The sequence below is a fragment of the Tupaia chinensis genome, unplaced genomic scaffold (genome assembly GCF_000334495.1).
Source record: "Tupaia chinensis unplaced genomic scaffold, TupChi_1.0 Scaffold000042_2, whole genome shotgun sequence".
NCBI lineage: Eukaryota > Metazoa > Chordata > Mammalia > Scandentia > Tupaiidae > Tupaia > Tupaia belangeri.
In genome coordinates this window covers 519557-535113 of record NW_006159498.1, presented here as the reverse complement: position 1 = coordinate 535113, position 15557 = coordinate 519557, and the positions used below count along the sequence as shown (strand labels likewise).

The following is a 15557-nucleotide window of genomic DNA, read 5'->3' as shown; positions in this document are numbered from 1 at the left end:
CAGCAGGAAGTATTTTTGTGGGGGGTGGGGAGAGTTTTGTTATAGGGTGTGTGTGCTTGCTGGAGGGACAGAGAGAAAGTGAGAAGTCACCCCCGGGGGGGATGGCCATGCCTCAATCCCTTCTCCCCTGTTCTCTTGGGATTTTGGGCATGCATACACACATGTCCCATGTGAATTTTAAACTACTATGTGCAGTACTTGAACTGCAGTTGTCTACATGGGAGTCCGGCAACTTAACCATTATGTCATCTGCTAGGGAGCAGGGAGAATTTTGCTATGTCTGAAGACTTGCTTTTAATTCTCCACTTTGGTGGGGTTTGCTATTGGCATCTAGTGAGTGGAGGCCTTCATAGTTTTGGATTTAGTTCATGTCTATGGTGAGGCCTGAGAATTTGCGTTTTTGCAAGTGTCTGCTAGAGTGAATGTGTTCATCGAGAGATGGAAAGAAAAAAAGAAAGCCCCTCCCATGGAGGATGGTCATGCTGCAATCCCTACATGTCTTCCTCAAAGGATTTTATTTTTTTGAGAGGTTTTCGCTATAGGGCGCGTTCGCTCGCCAGACAGACAGACAGAAAGAGAGAAATCACCCCCCAGAGGGGATGGCCGTGCTGCAATCCCTTCTCCTCCATTCTCCTCTTGGGATCTTGGGCATGCATGCACACGCGCCCGGCATGAGTTTAAGCCACCGGGTCCGGGACTCGAACCGCAGTCAACCACGTGGAAGTCCAGTGACATAGCCATTACGCTAACTGCTAGTCCCTTCCTCAAAGGATTTTGGGCACACCCTGCCTGTGTGTTTCTCAAGCTGCCTGGCCCAGGACTCAACACAGGGTTGGCCGTATGGTATCCAACTATTTTAACCACCAGGCCACAGAACCAGCTCATAATTTGCATTTTCCTCTCTTTAGTAGACTATAGTTTATTTTATTTAAAAAATGTTTTTTTAAAGAATTATTTTATTTATGTAATTCAATTTGTTGTTATTATTTTAATTTGGCCAGAGAGAGACAGAGTAAGGGACAGTGAGAAAGCAAGTCACCAGGTCCAGGACTTGAACTGCGGTTGGCCATGTGGGGAGTCCAGTGCCTTTAACCACCATGCCACCTGCTGGCCCCTCAGTTTAGCTTATTTTTTAACACCCATCATGCTGTGAGTTCATAGGGAATAGGTTCCAGAAGCTCAGGCTCTTTCCCATTGGTCCTCACAAAGTGTGCTTCTCTGGGTGGAGCAGGCTGGCACTTCATTCTAATCCAGGTCCCTTTCTCTTTGGCTTCCTTCTTTTTCTGGTCATTTTCCTTTACACGTTTTAGGAAGCTATCTCTGTTCTTAGAATGCTCAATTTGCATGTTAAGTCTTTTGGCAAGAATCTTGTCCTGAACTTGTTTGTCTATAACAATGCCAATAGCATGCTGGGTAACATTGTGGACTCTCAGTTTCACCATGGTGACATTTGTGGGGCATTCCCTTGATGTCTACAATATCATCTTTCTTACAGATTTGCATGTATTTTGCCAAAGGAAATTATAATTTAGGGGCCAGCAGGTGGCGTGGTGGTTAGGGGCACTGGACTCCCACATGGTTGACCATGGTTCGAGTCCTGGACCTGGTGACTTTCTTTCTCACTTTCTCTCTTGCTCTGTCCCTCTCTGGTCAAAATGAAATAAAATAAATGAGTAAATAAATAAAGTTAAATAAAATAATTTTTTAAAAAAAGAAATAATTTAATTTTATTTACTGTTCTTCTCCAATTTGACCAGAGCGAGACAGAGCAAGCCACCAGATTTGGGACTCAAATCACATCAGCTATGTGGGAGTCCAGTGCCTTAACCACCATGCCACTTACCAGCCTAATGTCCCTTTTTAACAGTCCCCTGATGCAGACTTCAGTCTGAAGTGGTACTTGTTCAGTGGTGTAATAAGGTTACGTCAGGAGCTTAAGCTTCAGAGGCTATCACACCCAGTACCCTGACGTCGTTGTTTATTAATGGAGTGCAGTGGCTTTAGCCATTTTTGAAGTGCAGTGATGGGATCAGCAGGTGGTGTAATGGTTATGTCGCTAGACTACCATGTAGTTGACTGCAGTTTGAGCCCTGGACCTGGTAGCTCAAAACTCACGCCAGGTGCTTGTGTGTGTGCTCAAAATCCTGAGAGGAGAATGGAGGAGAAGGGATAGTGGCATGGGCATCCCCCTGGAGGGTGATTTCTCTCTCTCTCTCTCTCTGGTGAGCATACGGTGACATACAGCAAAAAAAAAAACCTCTCTAAAAATAAAATTTTAGGGGCTGGCAGGTGGTGTGGTTGTTAAAGGTGCTGGATTCCCACATGGCCAACCACGGTTCGAGTCCCAGACCTGGTGGCTTGCTTTCTCACTTTGGCCTCCAGTGGGCTTGGAGGGAGCATAGCCTGAAGCTGTGGCCTGTGTGCTTCACAGGTGTGTCCTGGCCAGTAGTTTATACACAATCTCCTTCGGCTGAGCGCATTCCCAGAGTGATTTTCTTTTTCTTTTTTAGGAACAAAAAGTTACCCTTCTGTTTGTACTGCCTCCTTCCACACCAGCGCCTCTCTGGCCAAAGAAGATTATTACCAGATATTAGGAGTGCCCCGAAATGCCAGCCAGAAAGAGATCAAGAAAGCCTATTACCAGGTTTGTACAGAAGTCCGATGGTAGTGATACGATTGTTGAAGGAGTGCTGTTGGTCTGGTCTGACCCTGCTCAGTGGCATGCCTGTGCCCACATGGGTGTAGGTTGCATGCAGCTCATCAGCTCGGTATAGAATGATGTGGTAAAGGCAGCCCTCACTGGACTGTTGTCTTCAGCACGCAGTGTTTGTTGCCTGTGGTGGTGAATGCCCCCCAAAAAGGAAGGTCTCCAGACCAGTGAATTTTCTTTTATTTTTAAAAATAATTATGTCTTTTTTTAGAATTATTTTATTTAACTTTATTTATTTGTTTATTTTTTGGAGAGGTTTTTGCTATAGGGCATGTGACAGAGAAATACAGAGAAACAGAAAGCGAGAAATCCCCAGGGGCCATGCCGCAATCCCTTCTCCTCCATTCTCCTCTCGGGATCTTGGGCACACACACACACGCGCCTGGCGTGAGTTTAAGCCACCAGGTCCGGGACTGGAACCGTGGTTGACTACATGGGAGTTCAGCAACATAGCCATTATGCTAACTGCTGGTCCGTATTTATTTATTTCAATTTGACCAGATAGGGACAGAGAGAGAGAGAGAGAGAGCGAGAGAGAAAGCCACCAGGTCTTAGACTTGAACTATGGTTGGTCATGTGGGAGTCCAGTGCCTCCAGCCACCATGCCACCTGCCGGCCCCCTATTTTATGTATTATTATTTTATAAAATTTGATCAGAGAGAGGGAAAGTGAGAAAGCAAGCTGCCAGGTTCGAGACTTGAACCACAGTTGGCCATGTGGGAGTCCAGTGCCTTAACCACCATACCACCTGCTGACCCCCAGACAAGTGATGTTTCAGTTCCTTTTTCTAAAGCTATTTTTGTAATTAAATTTTTTTCTTTCTTTTTTTTTACGAATTATTTTATTTAACTTTATTTATTATTATTATCATTATTATTTTCCAATTTTGATCAGAGAGAGACAGAGAGAGAAGGAGGTAGTGAGAAAGTAAGACACCAGGTCAGAGACTTGAACTGTGGTCGGTCATGTGGGAGGGAGTTCAGCACCTTTAACCACCACACCACTTGCTGGCCCCATGTAATTAAATTTTTTTTTTCTGAATCAGTAGGTATGCTGGGCTATATTTTTAGGTACCTTTTTTGCAAGTAGATAAAAATCTATGTTTTTAGAATTAGTTCATTTTTTAAAAGAATTATTTATTTATATATATATATATATATATACACACACACACACACACACACACACATATATATTTTCACATGAGTTTTGCCAGGAAAGACAGAAAGGGAGAGCTAGAAAGCAAGCCTCCAGATTCAGGACTCGAACCATGGTCGGCCATGTGGGAATTCCAGCGCCTCAATCACCACACCGCCTACTGGGCTCGAATTAATTCATTTTTAAAGTTTATTTTTACATTTCTTCCATGAGTCACAGAGACATAGAGACAGAGATGTGCAGAGTCCTGATACTGCACCGTACCCCCACCCTCAAACAGCTCTGGATCCCGGGTACATTGGGGAGGTCCCTGGATGCAAACCCAGAATTCTCCCATGTGGGTCAGCCTCAAAGGGCAGTCACACTTCACTGTGGACTCATTGGCTTTTATTTCCTTTCTCAACCCAGAAAATACGAAGTTCCTGTTATATCTTAGAATTTATCAGAGCTAATTAAGTGATAAATGAGGGTTAGCCTGTGGCATGCTGGTTATGGTGCTGGATCCCACGTGGCTGGAGGTGTGTTTCGGTTCTAGACCTGCCGTTTGAGAAACATCCTGAGTGCGTGTGCACGGTGTGCCCAAAATCCCAAAAGGAGGGAATGATAGAGTAGAAGGCATTGCAGTGTGACCGTTCCCCTCTCCTACAAGTGCAGGTGTCCTCAGTGAGAGTTACAGAGAGAAGGGAAGGAGGAAAGTGATGTGTGAGATGTCTGGCCAGTGGTTTCCAGACTTTGGGTTTGCTCCAACAATAAAGTAAAATAAAAATTGGGGGAACCAATGTAGAATGAACAGCTTTCTTTCCTTTCTTGTTTTAAAGAATTATTTTATTTAACTTTATTTATTCATTCATTCATATCAGCTTGACCAGAGAGGGACAGAGGGAGAGAGAAAGTGAGAAAGCAAGCTGCCAGGTCTGTTTGTTAACGTTTTAACCTATATTTTGAATAGGTAATAATGTACCATTTATTCAGATTTCCAAAGTTCAGAGGAGCATACAGTAAAGTCTTCCTCCTTCCCATTGATCCATGCCTCTCCTTTAGCAACCAGTCTTACCAGTTTTTTTTTTTTAACATGTTTCCAAAGACAATCTGTACAGCATATATTCCTATTTAGCCAGTTATTTTCTCCCCTTTTACCTAAACATTGGTATAGCAGACACAGTGTTCTGTACCTTGCTTTCACAACGGTACCCAAATTCTAAACAGCTAGTTATTTTTAGTAGTGGATCATCGTGGTTGAGAAATGTGTACATATGTCACATTTGAAGAAATTATTTGTTGTCTTTTTTTTTTTTAAGAGACATATTTGCTATAGGGTGCGTGCAGTCCCTGAAGAGACAGAGAGACAGAAAATAAGAAATCACACACACACACCCTGCCGGGGGGGATGGCCACGCTGCAATCCCTTCTCCATTCTCCTTTTGGGATTCTGGGCATGACGCACATGCGCCTAGTATAAGTTGTTTTTTTTATTTTTAAATCTTTATTTATTGTAATTTAACCAGAAAGGGACAGAGAGCGAGAGAGAGACAGAAGGAAAGTGAGAAAGCAAGCCACCAGGTCCGTTACTCCAACCGCGGTTGGCTATATGGGAATCCAGTGCCCCTAACCACCATGCCACCTGCTGGCCTCATGCCAGCCGCCAGACCTGAAACTTGAACCACAGTTGACTACATGGGAGTCCAGCAATGTACTGTTACGCCTTCTGCTGGTCCCAATTTGTTATTGTCTTGACTCTTGTTTTTAGTATATATTTTTAGGGCCAGCCAGTTGTGTGGTAGTTAAGGTGGCTGGATCCCACACGGTCAACTGTACAGTTCAAGTCCTAGACCCAGAAACCTGAAAATAAGTCAGGTGTGTGTGCCCAAAATGCCCAAAGGAGGACGAAATGGAGGAGAATTGTGCCATGACTGTTTTGCGTGGGAATGATGTCTCTCCCTCTCTCTCCGGCATGCATTCGCCAGAGAGAGGGAGGAGAAGGCACTTCCCACGGGGGCACGATTACACAGCAGCCCCTTATCCGCTGTCCTCTCCCCAGGATTTCAGGCAGCATGCACCTGGCATGTTTCCCAGGCTGCTGAGTTGTGACTTGAACCACGTAGTTCTCCACAGGAGATCCAGCTGCCTCAACCACCACGTCATGGCTGGCCCTGTGAAGACTTCAGGCACACATGCACATGCATCCATTATGTTTTTCAGGCCACTGGGGCCAGGATTCAAACCATTGGACTATGTGGTATCTGACTTTTCTTAACCACCAGGCCATGGGACTGGCCCAGAATCTTGTTTCAAGAATTGCTGTTGGGGAACCAGCAGTTAGCGTAATGGCTATGTCGCTGGACTCCCATGTAGTCGACCGCAGTTCACGTCCCGGACCCGGTGGCTTAAAACTCATGCCGGGCGCGTGTGCGTGCGTGCCCAAGATCCCGAGAGGAGAATGGAGGAGAAGGGATTGCAGCGTGACCATCCTCCCGGGGGGTGATTTCTCTCTTTCTGTCTCTATGTCTCTCTCTGTCTGTCTGGCGAGCGCACGCGCCCTACAGTGAAAATCTCTCCAAAAAAAAAAAATAGAATTGCTGTTGGTTGCTACAGCTTAAGAGAGACAACCGTTGGATAGGATGCATAACTGTGACTGCATTTTGGGGTTCTGTTTTAGTAATCATCTTGTTTCTGTAGTAATTTGCTGTTTTCCCCCTTAGCTTGCCAAGAAATATCACCCTGACACAAATAAAGATGATCCTAAAGCCAAGGAGAAGTTCTCTCAGCTGGCAGAAGCCTATGAGGTCAGTGACGTGTGGATGGAGTCATTTGTACAGCGCCTGCAGGAGCCACTTTCCTTCACGCACAGAGCGGTCTGGTGTGTCATGTGGCCCAACCTGAAGGCTGTGGCCCTCCACCAAATCACCTTAGGAAGGAGGATTCCTAGGTCTCATGCTAGGTCTACTGATTTGGAATCTCATTGACAACTCGATCCCATAATCTGTATTGGTAAAGCTGCCAGGTAACTCAGACTTGCAGCTGAGTATGGGAACTGCTAGTTGGATTAATTAATTCAGCCCTTATTTAATGATCTCTGCCCCTGTACTTGGGGCATCACCACCTGTTAGGGAATTTGGGGGTTGAAAGTGGAGCTTCTCTAGACTGAGCATCCTGTAGGGCTTGGGATGTACAGGAGTTTTGTTTTTTCCCCAGTTTTTGCAATAGGGCGTGTGGGCTCACTGGAGGGAAACAGGCACAGAGAAAGAGAGAGAGAAAGTGAGAAATTGCCTCCCAGGGGTGGTGGCCACACTAATCCCTTCTATGTTCTCCTCTCAGGACTTCAGACACACATGCGTAACATAGTCTTTTAATTTTTTTAAGATTTATTGACTTTATTATTTTTAATTTGTCATAGGGCATGCACACTCACCAGAGAGAGAGAGAGTGAATGAGAAAGCAAGCCGTCAGGTCCAGGACTTAAACTATAGTTGGCATCTTTAAACTGTAGTCGGCCATATGGGAATCAAGCACCCCATCACACCGCTTGCTGGCTCTGCCCAGCATGATTTTTAAGCTGCCAGGTCCAGGACTTGAACTGCATAGTGAGCCATGTGGGATCCACCAGCCTTAATCTCCATGCCATCTGCTGGCCTGATATGTAGGAGATCGCTTATCCGTAAGATAGACAGCTACATAGTAGATCAGCCTTAACTCAGTAAATATTAATTTAATGAATGTCTTTTCCCCTGTCAGTTTCATCTAATGAACAATGTATCTGATAGTATTGGGTTGCCAGGAAAGTAAATTTTTGCACAGAAAAACATAGAGGGGGCCAGCAGATGGCGTCGAGCTTTAAGTGTTGGACTCCCACATGGCAGACCACAGTTCAAGTCCTGAACCGAGTGGTTTGAAACTCATGTCAGGCACATGTGCATGCATGCTCAAGATCTTGAGAGGAGAATGGAAAAGGGATTGCAGGGTGGCCATCCCCATGGAGAGTGATTTCTCACCTCCCCTCTCACTGTCTTGGTGTGTATCTCTCTTGTGAGTGCCTGTGCCCTAAGGCAAAAACCTCTTTTTTTTTTTTTTAAAGAATTGTTTTATTTAATTTTATTCATTCATTCATTTATTTTAATCTGACCAGAGAGAGACAGAGAGGAAAGTGAGAAAGCAAGCCACCAGGTCCAGGACTTGAACCACGGTCAGCCATGTGGGAGTGTCTGGCACCTTAACCACCACGCCACCTGCTGGTCCCGGCAAAACCTCTTAAAAAAAAAAAAGAAGGAAAACCAGAAAAAATACATCATGACTTTCCCAAAGACCTGATATAATTTAAAAAATAATATTTATTTAATTTTATTTATTCATTTATTTATTTTAATATGACCAGAAAGACACAGAGCGAGAGAAAGTGAGAAAGAAAGCTGCCAGATCTGGGACTGGAACCATAGTTGGCCGTGTGGATGTCCAGAGCCTCAACCACCATGCCACTTGCCAGCCCCAACCTAATATTTTTAGGCAATATCATTTTATTACCGTAACTCCAACTAGTTGATTAAAAAAGTAGATTCTTGGGGCCAGCAGATGGCATAATGGTTACATCGCTGGACTCCCATGTAATCAACCACAGTTTGAGTCCTGGACCTGGTGGCTTAAAACTTACACCAGGCACATGTGTGCCCAAGATCCTGAGAGGAGAATGGACGAGAAGGGATTGTGGCGTGGCTATCCCCCCTGAGGGGTGATTTCTCACTTTCTGTCTCTCTGTCTCTCCAGAAAGTGTACGTGCCCTATTAAAAAAATCTTTCACAAAAAAAAGAGTCTTAGACTTGCTTCTATAGAAAATAGGATTCATTTCCTTTTTTAAAATTATTTATTTTATTTATTAATGTTATTTTAAAATTTGTTTTAGGATACATGTGCTCACTAGAGAGAGAGAGAAAGAGAAAGCAAACCACCAGGTTTGAGACTTGAACTGTGGTCTGCTGTGCGAAATTCCAGCACTTCAAACACCATGCCACCTGCTGGCCTTGAAATTCAATTTTTAATGAGGAATTTTAAAAAAAATCATTATTATTAGGGGTATGTTATTCTTTTCTTTTCTTTCTTTTTAAAAAATAATTATTTTATTGGGACCAGCAATTGGCTTAGGGCTATGTCACTGGACTCCCATGTAGTCAACTGTGGTACGAAGCCCAGACCTGGTGACTTAAACTCACGCTGGGTGCGTGTGCATGCATGTCCAAGATCCTGAGAGGAGAATGGAGGAGAAGGGATTGTGGCGTGGCCATCCCCCCGGGGGGGGGGTGATTTCTCGCTTTCTATCTCTATGTCTCTGTCTTTCTGGCAAGCACATGCACCCTATAACAAAAACAAACAAACTAACTAACAAAAAACACCTTTGCCACACCACAATCCCTTCTTCATTCCCCTCTTGGGATTTTGGACACACAGCACACACCCGGCCTCTGTGAATTTCAAGCCACGAGATCCTGGACTTGAACTGTGGTTGGCCATGTGGGAGTCCAGCTATGTCACCATTGCACCATCTATTGGTCCCAAGGTACAAGCACTTTGAACAGTCCTCTTCTGCCACCTTGCTGACATCCAATGGGGATGGTATTAAAAGGACAGAGGAGTGAGTTACCATCCTTAGGAAAAGCTGGAACAAGGAAACAAAACCACCCACAAGTCACAGATTCATCCTTTTTTTAAGAGATTTTTGCTATAGGGAGCATGTGCTCACTGAAGAGACAGAGAAAGTGAGAAATCACCTCCCGGAGGGATGGCCATGCTGCAGTCCATTCTCCTCTGGGAATTCTGGGCATGCACATGCACTTGCCTGGCATGCGTTTCAAGCTCCTGGGTCTGGGACTCGACCCGCAGTTGGCCATGTAGGAGTCCAGTACTAACCACTATGCCCCCTGCTAGCCCCAAGACTCGTCCTGTTTTCCCGCCTCTGGCAACTTTTGCTCTTTGCGTCTTGTCTGGGCCCTAGAGTACTCTGGGCACCAACCTGGTCTCTGCCTACGCTCTGTGCCCTTCCTCTGTTCTGAGCTGAGGTGCCTTTTCCCATGGAAGAGGCACACTTTTCTGTATGGTTTCCAGAGGGCAGTGCCTTTTTTTTTTTTTCTTGGAGAGTTTTTGGCTTAGGGCACATGCCGTTGCTGGAGAGAGAGACAAACACAGTGAGAGGGTAATTGAGAAATCAGCTCCCGGAGGCATGGCCACACCGCAGTCACTTCCTTCTCCCAGGATCTTGGGCACACATGCACAGGCACCCAGCGTGATTTTCAAGCCACCAGGTCTGGGACTCGATATGCTGTGAGTGATTTTCAAGCCACCGGGTCTGGGACTCGATATGCTGTGAGTGATTTTCAAGCCACCAGGTCTGGGACTCGATATGCTGTGAGTGATTTTCAAGCCACCGGGTCTGGGACTCGATATGCTGTGAGTGATTTTCAAGCCACCAGGTCTGGGACTTGATATGCGGTGAATCCAGCAAAGTAACTGCTTCACCATCTGCTGGTCCTGACAATGCCTTTTTTTTTTTTTTCTTTGAGAGGTTTCTGCTATAGCGCGTGTGCACTCACCAGAAAGAGAGAGACAGAAAGCGAGAAATCACCCCCCAGAGGGTGGCCAGGCTGCAATCCCTTCTCTTCCATTTTCCTCTCGGGATCTTGGGCACGCATGCACACGCCCAGTGTGAGTTTAAGCCACCGGGTCTGGAACTCCAACTGCAGTAGACTACATGGGAGTCCAGCAACATAGCCATTATGCCAACTGCTGGCCCCGACAATGCATTTTTAATTAAAAAAAAAAAGAAGAAAAGAAAAAGTAAGACATGAAAGAGTAAATATTACACTTTTTCGTGCTACTTTCTCTTCCCCCTTCACAGGGTAGATAGTCCTCATGAACAGCTTTGTGCCTGTTCCTGCCTGTGTGCAGGGCTGAGTGCAGTCCTCAACACATGTGCATATGTAGATGACATACTCCCTCTGTTCCTTCTTGCCACTGTCATTTCCCCCTTCTGTTCTTCTTGTTCTGGCTTTCAAAGACCTGCCGAAGCAGGTTGGAGAGTAGGAGGCTTGGTCTCCTGAGGAGAGAAGTGTGAGCCCATGGCGTCCACAGCACCTGTGAGGTCAGGCAAGGGTTAACACATGAGCCTTGAAGCTCTCAAGTGTGGTCAGGGTGTGCCTAGGGTCCAGTGTGGTCATCTCCTTTTCCAGGTGCTAAAATCGCAGCCCCCCACCCCCACCTCCCTCGGAGACACAGGAGCCATTCAGTCAATGTCATGACCACCTTACCTGGGGTGGAGTTGTATCTGTGTGCCTGGGCCTGGGGCCCCCGGAATGCATGGCCGCTCTGCCTGTCCTAGGTGCTGAGTGACGAAGTGAAGAGGAAGCAGTACGACGCCTATGGCTCCTCCAGCTTTGACCCTGGGGCCAGCAGCTCCGGGCAGAGCTACTGGAGGGGAGGCCCCACCGTGGACCCTGAGGAACTGTTCAGGAAGATCTTCGGGGAGTTCTCCTCATCTTCATTTGGAGATTTCCAGGGTGTGTTCGAACAGCCTCAGGAAGTAAGTTTCTCATTCTGAGGACCCTCCAGTTGTAGACTGTCAAATGTGATGCAGCCTTACAGTTCCAGTTCCTCAAAAAGGCCAAGCAGCTCAAAGCGGATGATCTGGAGGCAGCCATTTTGGTAGAAAAAATTCCAGTATTTGAAAACTCCTGTAGGGGATAACGGGCCCGTTGATTTCCACCAGTTGCTCTGAGCTTGGACCTGAGCCTGCAGTGACAGACTAGGGTGTGCTGTACAGGACCTGCTGTGTTATCTGGGAGAGCCCAGTCCAGGGGGCACTGCCAGGCCCTCCCGTCTGAGGTCACGTGTTCCCGAGATTTTGCAGAGTTGAAGAGGGGCACATTGATGACCCAGTAATCCTTTGAGACGGTGGATTGCTCGAGTGTTTGTGAGTGCCTGTGTGAGTGTTGTCCACGGATGTTTTAATTTGTTGAAAAGTATGTTCTCACTTATTGAGACACACATTTGCTCTCAAGAACACCAGGGAGTGAGGCAGAGTGAGTGAAGGGCATCCCCGTCCTTACATGGCAGAGCACACGTGGGTAAGGTGGTGAAGTGGCAGCCGCAGCGCTGGCCAGGGCCCTGCTTTCCCTCCAGGGGAGCCTCACCTGGTCGTCATGAATCGAGAGTGACAGGCCGTCCTTTGGTCCTTTAGTACATCATGGAACTGACTTTCAACCAAGCTGCCAAGGGCGTGAACAAGGAGTTCACCGTGAACATCATGGACACCTGTGAGCGCTGTGATGGCAAGGGGAACGAGCCTGGCACCAAGGCGCAGCACTGCCACTACTGCGGGGGCTCCGGCATGGTAAGGGGGGCTCCACCCCACCGCTCCCTGTCTCCACCCTCCACACCGTCCCCCTTAGCCACCCCACACACTGCTCCCCATCTCCACCCCACACACTGCTCCCCATCTCCACCTCCCACACCGCTCCCCATCTCCACCTCCCACACACCGCTCCCCATCTCCACCCCTCACACTGCTCCCTGGTCTCCACCCCACACACCGCCCCCCATCTCCACCCTCCACACCGCTCCCCGGTCTCCACCCCCCACACTCCCATGGGCACGCTCATTCCACAATCCCTTTTCCTCAGTTTTTCCCTTCTGTTAGGGTTTTGTGCATGCACGCACATACCCAGCATGTTTTGCAAGCCTCTGGGTCTGGAACTCAAATTACGCAGTTGGCCAGGTGGGATCTGGCTGTCTTAACCACTGACCTCCAGCTGGCCTAAGGCCTGTTACCTAGATTCTCCTATCTTCAACATTTTTGTCTCATTTGCTTTGTCATTTCTGGGGTGCTCGTTCTTTCTGTCCTCATACACGTACTCTTCATGCGTGTCCCTGTCACATACAGTCCTACTCTTGGCCATTTGAGAGTAAGTTATAGATGCTGTATCTTCAGTCCTGAGTACTTCAGTGGGTGTCACCTTTTTTTTTTTTTTTTTGAGAGTTTTTTGCTATAGGGCGTGTGTGCTTGCCAGAAAGACAGAGAGAGACAGAGACAGAAAGCAAGAAATCACCCCCCAGGGGGTTGGCCATGCCACAATCCCTTCTCCTCCATTCTCTTCTTGGGATCTTGGGCACACATGCACACGTGCCAGGCGTGAGTTTAAGCCACCGGGTCCGGGAATCGAACCATGGTTGATTACATGGGAGTCCAATGACATAGCCATTACGCCAGCTGCTGGTCTTGTGATGTGTCCTTTTCACAGACCCTCTCAGGAGTCGTGAGATGTTGCTTTGTCTCGATGTTAAAGGTGATTATGATTATCTTGTGAAGCTGGTGTCCGCCAGGTCTTTTTTTTGCTATAAAGTTGCTTTTTACTCCTTTGAAATTAGTAAGTACATTATGGTGAAATAAATTGAGACTATATAAATACCCTTTTACTCTCCAAACTTTTGCCCACTATAGAATCCATTGATCATTCTCACTTAAACCCTTTACTAGGAAGGTTGCAAAATGGTGATTTTCTAATTCCAACATGCTCTAGATTTGTTAATTGGCATTCTGCCGAAATGAAGAACTTCCTCTTTTCCATTTATTTGCTTGTTTTATATCAGTGCGGAGTTTGGGGTTCTTTCTTTATTCATCAGGTGCTTACTCTGATGCTCATTGCCCGACTTTCAGTGCCTCCTACTTGGTTTCTCAACTAGGTATCCTGGGCTCTACTTATGGTTTATCTGCCAAGTCCTAGAAGCAGACGTTCCCAGAGAGCCCTGGCTCCGATTAGTGCCAGGACTTAGAAGCAAAGACCTGAGTTCCACGTGGACTTATTCTGAGTGTCGCTGCCCTAAGCCTCTCAAGCAGGTTGAGCCAGGGAAGAGAGCATGCGCACACGTGTGTACATACACACACACAGCTGTACCGCTTTACATGCACCCAGTCAGGTATCTGGGTGCACGCACGCTTACATACCTGTCTGTTTAGTCACACATGCAGGTGTATGTGCACACACAGTACATTTCTGCCTGTCTCAAACCACGAGTCTGACCTCATACCTCCTCTTCTGTTGCAGCCTGGACAGTGCCTTCTAGTTCTGTCCTGTTATCACTGTTTCTAACAAAGAAATCTGGCTCTAATTATCCTCAGCGTATTTCTTCATCTGCTCAGTCCTGTAACACACTAGGGCAGTTTCAGACTTGTTAACTCATACCATGTGGAAAACAGCTTACTGGCATTCCATATTTAGAATTCTTTGTTTAAAATAATTGTTTATTTCACTTTATTCATTCATTCATTTATTTTAATTTGACCAGAGAGAGAGACAGAAAGAGCGAGCGAGAGAGAACGTGAAAAAGCAAGCCACCAGGTACAGGACTTGAATGATGGTCAGCCATGTTGAAGTGTCCAACGCCTTAACCACCACGCTGCCTGCTGGCCCCTAAAGTTCTTTTTATCTTTGGACTGAGGGTATATAAAGTTAAAAGGCTCTACTCAGAAGTTACTTAGGTGGGCTGGCCCATAGCCTGATGGTTAAGGAAGCCAAATCCCACATGACTGACCACAACTTGAATCTTGGTCCTGGTGACTTAAAAAACATGCTGGGTGCATGTGTGCACATGCGTGCATGTGTACCTCTAATCCTGACTGGATGGAGAAACGGAGAAGTAACTTCTGAGTTACTTAACTTGTTGGTTCACAACAATGCCCACAGCATGCTGGGTAACAGTGTAGACTGTCCCAGTTTTGCCATGGTAACATTTGTGGGGCATTCCTTTTTGAACAGTACCCATTCCCACACTGTCTACAATATCACCCTTCTTGTAGATTCGCATATATGTCGCCAAAGGAACCACTCCATGTTTTCTAAAAGGCCTAGAGAACATATATCGGTTGCCTCTCCTCTTTGCCTTTGTGTTCGTCATTTTGGTTAATTACTGGAAGATGGCGGTTCTGGCCAAAAAGCTGCATCATGACTTTTCTGACAACATTCAGTATTTATATGAAATGTGATTAAGGTATTTTTTTTTTTACTGTGGTAAAATATATATAAGATTAACCACCTTAACCATTTTTAAAGGTACAGTTCACTGGCATTAAGTGCATTTGTAATATTGTATCCCATCATCACCATCTATTTACAGAACTCTATCTTATAAAACTGAAACTACATTAAACAGTAACTTCCCACGCCACAGACCCCCTACCCCAATCCCTGGTTACCTCTTTCCATCTCCATGTTTTTTTAAGAACTTTTTTTTTTTTAACTTTACTCATCATTGTCATTTATTTTAATTTGAGCAGAGAGAGATACAGAAAGAGAGGGAAAGTGAAAAAGTAAGCCCCAGGTCCAAGCCTCAGTCCAGGGTCAGCCAAGTGGGAGCCCAGCTTCCCGGCCACTTCACCATCTGCCAGCCCCGCCAGCCCCGCCCTCGCTCTGATTTTGACTGAGTACCTCACATGAGTGAAATTGTACAGTCTTTGTCAGTGTGACTAGCTTATTGCACTCAGCACAGTCTCCTCAAGGTTTATTCTATATGTCAGAATTTTTTCCCTTTTTTTTTTTAGAGAGGTTTTTGCTATAGGGTGTGTGCACTCACCAGAAAGACAGAAACAAAGAGAAAGAAAGTGAGAAGTGACCTCCCTGGGGGATATCCACACTGCAATTCCTTCTCCTCCATTCTC

The 15557-nt window shown here is 46.1% G+C and overlaps 1 protein-coding gene across 2 annotated transcripts in view; it reads left to right on the top strand.

The window, feature by feature from the left end:
• DNAJA3 (DnaJ heat shock protein family (Hsp40) member A3) overlaps window positions 1-15557 on the top strand; it is a 37780-nt gene that overhangs the window by 6310 nt on the left and 15913 nt on the right. For both annotated transcript variants that reach the window (XM_006140739.3, XM_006140738.3), the window contains exons 2-5: window positions 2511-2644; window positions 6568-6651; window positions 11226-11426; window positions 12084-12236. In XM_006140739.3, coding sequence (XP_006140801.1) covers window positions 2511-2644; window positions 6568-6651; window positions 11226-11426; window positions 12084-12236 — 572 coding nt within the window. The remainder of the gene's footprint in view (window positions 1-2510; window positions 2645-6567; window positions 6652-11225; window positions 11427-12083; window positions 12237-15557) is intronic.